The 7,831-nt window shown below is 32.7% G+C and overlaps 1 protein-coding gene across 1 annotated transcript; it reads left to right on the top strand.

The window, feature by feature from the left end:
* Positions 1–5,869: 5,869 nt before the first annotated feature.
* Positions 5,870–7,393, top strand: LOC123213480 (transcription factor TCP15-like). The gene has a single exon (XM_044632914.1). It carries the CDS (start codon positions 6,112–6,114, stop codon positions 7,219–7,221), a length of 1,110 nt encoding a protein of 369 aa, XP_044488849.1. The 5' UTR covers positions 5,870–6,111; the 3' UTR covers positions 7,222–7,393.
* The last annotated feature ends 438 nt before the right edge of the window (positions 7,394–7,831 follow it).

The raw sequence follows: 7,831 nt of genomic DNA, 5'->3' as shown, positions 1-7,831 counted from the left end.
CTTCTTAAACTAGAATATAATTTGAATTTTTCTAGGTGTTTTTTATTGAAACGTGATAGAATTGACTTTTATAGATTTGGTTTATTGGCTGAATGGTTGTATGGTGTTTGTCACCTTACATTCTAATAATGCTAAGTTTTTCATTATTTGTTTCTCCTATATGTATAGATTTGAGTGCAAATATATGGCATGTTGGCCAAGATGGGTTGAATAAATTGGTCTATGAAAGTTTATGAGAAACTTTCACATAAATAAAACTGTCCACATGTGAGCATTGTCTAGTTGGAAAAAATTCTAAAAAACCATTTTAACAAAGTTGTAAAAGCTTGACTTTCTTTGCAATTTATATACTTAGGTATATGTTTTTCTATTAATGTAAAGTTTGAGAAGATATTTCATATTTCATTACTAGTGTTGATAACAATGCTCGATTCGTTCTTATATATTTGATCTCCCATAAGTCAGAAGCAGTAGATTGTTTTATACACTATATATATAATTAAGGTTGAGAATTAATTAGACAAAATAGATAAGAGTTTTAAGAACTCATCGAGGTCTTAAGCATTTGTCCAAAAAGTTCAAAGAACTAAGTAATGAAAAAGGAATAGTATGACAAATAGTAATTCCAAAAACTTTGCAACAAACTAGTGTAGCAGAGAAGAGTAATTGAACTCTATTGGAAATGGTTAAATCAATAAAGGTGCAAGTAAAACATCAAGTCACTTTGTGATGATATGATGTTTATTGTTGCTTGTGTACTTAATCGATTGCTTACTAAACTAGTTACTTCCACTCCCTATGAGTTATGGTCAGGTAGAAAACCTGAGTTAATTGATTGCAACTTTAGTGGTTAACAATATCTATCCATAGCTTTTCCCATAAGTTTGAACAATGATACGTTGAGCACTCCAAACGGTATTTATTTTAGGGAGGATTCCATTTGAAAATTAACTAAAATTGTACTATGAGATTCTACATTCATAGATGATATTTTTTTTAATAGGGATAATGTTGATAAAAAGTTTCATCTAAATAAGATGGAAAAAAATCAGGATGGGTATATCTTAGCGACCATTAGTTGAGTCTTAAGAAATAAGACCTATACTTGTTCTAGATAATGGGAGCAAATGCAATTGAACTCTAACCTATTTCAGATAGTGGGAATAATGATCTTCAATTACTTGTTACATTCATCTCAACCTAGTATGAGCATTAAGATTAATCTTTAATCTATTTTGGATAGTGGGAGCATTAATTCTCAATTACATATGAGTGGTCGTCCAAAAGTATTCAAGTGACGTTTTGAAGTGAAAATGAGGTTTTCATAATCATTCCCTAAGATGATGAAGAATCTGAAATAATAAAAGAAATTGTCTTATCCCTTGATAAGAAAATTTTGAAATGCATTGGAAGAAGAGATGAAATACAAAGAAAACAAACCAATTCTAGGTTTTGGTTGACTTATTGTCGGATCAAAAATTCATTGGGAATGAATGGGTTTCCTAAATTAGTCATAAGGTGGATAGCTGAATAAATAGATATAATTTTGTTGTATAGCGAAAAACTATATCCAATGAGAAAACATAGATTGTGTAAAATGATATTTTCATCATTTATAAGATCTATTTCGATATGTTTAATTCTAGCTATAGTAACACATTTGAATTTAGAATTACACCAGATGAATGTCGAGACAACTTTCCTTAGTAAAGAACTTGACAAAGAAATCTACGTGAAATAAGATATAGATCTTATTGTTATAAGTCTAAAACATAGAGTGTGTAAGCTTTAAAGACATAGAATGACCTAAAACTGTCATCCAAACACTAGTACTTGAAATCTCATAAGTGTTAATACCTTATAATTTTAAAATAATTTATCAAGACCACCATGTTTATGTGACGAAGTCTAATGACAAATTTGTAATTCTATCAATATGTGTGATGATGTGTAGATAGCTAGAAATGATTTGAAGTAAATGATGATCATCAAAGGATGGTTGTTCATATTTTTTGACTTGTTGATATTCCTGTGTCAAAAGATGAATTATTAAGCCAAAAGAGATATATCCCAAAACTTAAGATGGAAGCAGAGAAATGTCAATGGTTACCTATTTAGACGTCATCAAATGTATTATGTATGCTATAGTGTGTACATGCTCAGATATTTATTTTTGTTGTTGGGATAGTTAGTCGATATAAGTAAATATTGAAAAGAGCATTGGAAGGTTGTATGTAGAATTTTGATATTTTAAAAAGCTCTGTGGATTATTTTTATGTGATTAAGAATTGAATTTGCATTTGATTAGCTATTGAGATGCCAGTTGGGGAAGTAATTTAGACCAACGCAAATTAAATTAAGGCTATATTTTCTTACTCCAAAAGAGCCCATATCTTGGAGCAATAAGAAATAGAGATGCTTAGTCTTATCCACATCAAAAGCCGAATATATAGCCTGTTCAGTAAATATGCAAGAAACTAATTGGTTAAGAAAATTCTTCGTGAATCTGAGTAAACAGGACAATATTATCAGAACAATAGTTGTCTGTTAAAATAAAATATCCTGAATTTTTATAGGATAACCAAACGTATCAACACTAGACATAACATAGTAAGAGACTCCATTTCTAAGAAGGAAATAAACATACAATATAATTCTACGCATTGTATGGTCACTAATCCTTTGACCGAGATTGTTCCAAGAAAAGTATTTCTTGCACATATTAATTTTGTTAGATTATGTAGATTATAATTGATAAGTGTTGAACTTATATATTGTACTGGTGACACAACGTCAAAACTATGAATTCAAGTTCATTTTATATTTTTGAACTTGCATTTCGAAATTCTTGGTTTTTCACTACATACACATCGTTTTTAGCTCAACAAGATTGTAATATCACAAAAGTTAGAGATTGACTCATTCACACGAGCAATCGCTTTTGGCACTAAGAGAACGAGCAAAGATGAGACATTATTCTTGAGAAATGTGATGCTAAGAAAGCATACCAATTGGAGACAAATTTCTCAATAAAAGATTTATCGAAGTTAAAATGTTGTCTTGATGATTGATCAAGATGAGGTCATGGATAGATACATTTGAAAATGACCGATTTGGATTTTTTACTAGGGGTTATTCAAAAAATTGGTTCGGATACCGGTTCAAAAATATATATAAACAGAATTTTCGGTTCGGTTACTGGTTTGCCTAATTTTCAAAATCGGTTAACCGAACCGAACCGAACCAAACCGGTTTTTAAAAACTTGAATAATATTCAATATATTTTCAAAAAATTAGAAAAAGATAATAAAATATGATAATTTTTTTAAATTCGGTTCAAAAATCAGTTAACCAAAATTTTAGTTCGGTTAATTGATATTTTCGATTTGGTTCAAAATCGGTTAATCTTTAAATTGATTCGGTTTCGGTTCATGATTTTTTCCAAACCGAAAATTTGGTTCGGTTCAAAAATTGGCAAAGCGGTTCAGTTAACCGGTTTTGAACACCTTTATTTTTCACGTCCAAATAACTTGTAAATGTCTTATGTGAGTTCTTAATGTGAATAAGATACTTGCAAGTATGAAGATGATTAAAAACACAGTTTAGGTATTGGGTAGTGATTGAACTAAGATTTGTATAGTGTTGTAAATGACATTTGAAAAGAAAATACACACTGTAGCACATAATTCATATCATGTGTACATAAGTAAGACGACCAGTTAAAATAGTGAGAGGATGAATCCTTGCTCCCTCACTGTGTGAAACTTTATGAGGATTGCCTCATTTTAGTACCCTTTAACTCTTTACTATTATTTAATGTTAACTCTTAGTGTTACTATCTTAGCTTGGAACCTATGGGCATGCATGATTCAGTCTATGAAACATGACTAAAAAGCAGTCAAGTTTAAATTAAGAATTTCAAATAGAAGAGGAAGACTTATATATTACATTTGTCCATTGGTTGGCCGATCATGTCACTCATATAGGAGATTGGACTTCATCATGGATGCATAGGAAAATAACACAATGATAAATAAGAGATTAAAGGAAGCTAGTGTTATCGAGTAAGTCTGGGGTGTTGTGAGTCTAACGCTTCATTTTGTTTTATTCGAATTGAAGCGACTATGTTATTCCTAACAAACACATAATATTTAGCTCCTAAGTGCAAGTTGCTTGCGAGGTCACACGATACATTTGCAAGTATGAAACGTACTACTATATGGGATTTTTGTGGCTACGTATTTGGTACGGGTCTTCTATCATGTGTGAGTGAGAGATATTAGATCCGAGTCCACTCATGATGGGTCGACCCGACCCAGTTAAATTTAACTGCCAAGGGTAGTTATTAGAAGGGAGTTGAGGGGCAGTTGGACACTTATAAATTATCCAAAAACTGTCTCCTCCTCATGATAACAACATTACATTACTTTATTAGAAAAAAAATATTCTCCCATCCTCTCCTACAAAACCAAAAAGCATAGTGAACTTGTCTCCCATTAAAATCCGATACATGAAACAAATTAGGTTGTGGAAATCGACTAATGTCAATACCTCACACCGTATATGAAGATGTTTCATCGAAATCGAAATCCAAGTATGCAAATTTCTATTTACAGAATTTCACAAAATGTGATCCTGATATGTTTGATTATTTCCAACAATTCGTTTCATTCTTCTTAGTTAATTTACAAGATATGAAATAAATATAAATGAATAATAAGACTAATCTTAGTTTACGGGTAATTAATAGTTGATGAAGTGATTAAGCTTTAATAACAACCTTAATGGCAAGTAAGTTATGGATATGTTATATAATAGAATTAGGCTTTACGTTTTTACAAGATTTGTCCCGTAAAGGATGAATTGAGGTGTAAAGGTTTTTTGAGTCTATAAAATTGAGCTTTCGATACAAGACTACAACTTTTAAGGACCACTCATATAAATATTTGGATCAGAAGTTGAAGATCTAAATGAGAGTTGTCTATATGTGTATATATTCAGACTTACTACTATCATTCTTCAAGTTCTTCATATTAAATAATTAAATACACACGAGTAGTTCAAAATGTTTCTCCTTTAATTATAATAGACACATGCAATTAATATTATTTGTTTTCTAGTTAATGCTCATTAATTATAGTTTATCCAAAATTTCTTCCAATTAGATTTGAGACTAAAATCAATATTTCACACCATCAATATTGTTGTATGTTAAGTGTCTATTAATATTGTTGATTTGATTCAAATTAATCACTTAAATTACATGCCAACATGCAATGCCGCCTGTGCATGTAATTTATTATTTGTATGAATCTTTATAAGCCATGTCCACGATATCAATATGCAACTCAATTTTAGTTTCTAATGAATAATTAATTAAACTTGCACACTGGTTTCTATTCAAGTTGTTAATTATGATAGTAATTTGTCATGGCATCTCATACACATACATACATACATACATATATATAATATTATTAAGATGATAATTAAACTAAAATAAATAAAGGACGACACTAATTCTTAAAGTGTAAATAAAAGAAAAATTACCTGTGAAGCACAAAGAAATTAATGAGTGGGCAAAAGGCAATATGATTATATAAAATGAAATGGGAGCCACTTAATTGATAATATTTTCTTTCTTTCTTTCTTTCAGTTTTTTTGACTGTCTAGCTTTATGGATTGAATGATAAAAGAGCACCGCACGTGGAGTCTGAAGCAAGGGACTGTCCAACAACAACAATAACAACAACAATAATAATTATAATAATAATACTAAATTTGATTTTATTAATTTTTAAAATTACAAACAAATCCTCGCTCAATTGTATTTGTATTTGTTGCTTAAAAGTTAAAGCTTATTGTTTTTCTTGCTTCTTCTTTATTTATTTATTTTTCTTGCTTTCCCATTTCGCTCTTTTCTTTTCACAACTCAGCTGCCACCTCCCATCTCAGAGGAATTTCAAGTCACACGGCAAACACGGCCACAGACTCACTCGGTCACCAAGTCTCCCAAATTCATCAACCGGGTCACTCACAGTCGCAGATGTATAAGCCAAAATTTTCAAAAAATTAAAAGTAAAATTAAAAAATTATAGCTTGAGCCCCCTCATGATCATGGATGGAGAAAATGGGATCCGCAGGCCGAATTTCCCACTACAACTCTTAGAGAAAAGCCAACAACAACAACAACAAGAAGCTTCATGCTCCTCCTATCCTTCTTTGAACACAACCGGTAACTATGACGACGACACCAACATCACTGAACCCAGCTGCTCAAATCGCTCCACTACTCAAGTTTCCGAGCCGCCGAAGAAACCTCCTCCCAAGAGGACTTCAACAAAGGACAGGCACACCAAAGTTGATGGACGTGGGCGCCGGATCCGCATGCCTGCCGCCTGTGCAGCTAGGGTTTTTCAGTTGACCCGAGAACTGGGCCACAAATCCGACGGTGAGACCATTGAGTGGTTGCTTCAACAGGCGGAGCCAGCTGTGATTGCCGCCACTGGGACAGGTACTATACCTGCAAATTTTACGTCACTTAATATATCTTTAAGGAGTTCAGGTTCTAGTATGTCTGCAAGTCATTTAAGGAACACTTATTTCAATCCACAGCAATTAAGGAATATGCGAAATGAATGGGAAAGAAATTATATAATTGATGATTCATTGAGCTTTCCTTTAAGTCCTAGTAATGTGAATGCTATGTTACAAACTAATTATAATAAGCAAGAGTTAGGTAATCAAAACACAAGTTTAGATAATGCGGACACCATTATGGGAAGGAAGAGAAGGCCGGCGGAACAAGAATTGGCACAAAATCAGATAGGGAATTACTTGGTACAATCCAGTACAGGGTCTATTCCGGCCAGTCATAACACGATTCCGGCGACATTTTGGATGGTGACGAATCCAAGTAACCAAGTTGTGAGTGGTGGCGGTGACTCCACGTGGACATTTCCTTGTGTTGGTAACAGTAATATGTATCGGGGTTCCATGTCTAGTGGGGTTCATTTTATGAATTTTCCCACTCCTATGGCGCTTTTGCCTGGACAACAATTGGGTTCAGGCATGATGAGTGATAGCTATTTAAGCATGCTTGCTGCCCTTAATGCATACAGAACCCTACCCGGTTCTGTAGGTTCGGAATTCCCGGCCACTGCATCTCATCAACACCATGGCGCTGGGGATGTCCAAGATTCAACTAGCCATCATTCCTAAGAGTATACTTTGATCATCGTCTTGTTTATTTTCCTGTACTTGTATATGTGCATTTTGCTATACATGAGGCGCAACTTAATTTGACCGCTTGGATGTGGAGTTTAATATTCAGATTTTTGGTATGAGAGATTAATTATTATTATTAACACGAACAAGAGTATTAGCTGGTTTTGATCAACTTTTAATTATATGATTAACCTCTTCTGGGTGTGACTAATTAAGAATTTTGTCACAGTTTGTTTTGCAATATTTTCAAGATTACTTAGCAATTCTTTGTTTTAAGAAAGAGACTGATATATATGCATGAAATATTGAAATTTGTTCACTAAGAAACTAATTCGCACTAACAGTCTCTCACCTCCTAGTTCACTCAACAGGTGAGAATTATTATGAGGATATCAATGCTTTACATTGTCATAGCTTTATGTATGTATAACACAGTTTAATCGACGGTTGGTATAATTTAAGACCCTTCAATTCCATAGCTGTCCCAAATACTTAATCATCGATCTCTGACCTCATCCTAACTCTTGTTTAATGTGTACGTGGTGTGTGACAGGCAATGCGAGATGTGGGACTTCTTGAGCATTTAAGAATATTAGTTGGCTTA

Source organism: Mangifera indica, chromosome 4 (genome assembly GCF_011075055.1).
Source record: "Mangifera indica cultivar Alphonso chromosome 4, CATAS_Mindica_2.1, whole genome shotgun sequence".
Lineage (NCBI taxonomy): Eukaryota > Viridiplantae > Streptophyta > Magnoliopsida > Sapindales > Anacardiaceae > Mangifera > Mangifera indica.
The sequence above is the reverse complement of the archived record's forward strand: the minus strand, read 5'-3'. Positions and strand labels throughout refer to the sequence as shown.

Bases quoted from the DNA above. Each gene is read 5' to 3' on its own strand.
- LOC123213480 (XM_044632914.1), top strand. From the start codon at position 6,112: ATGATCATGGATGGAGAAAATGGGATCCGCAGGCCGAATTTCCCACTA.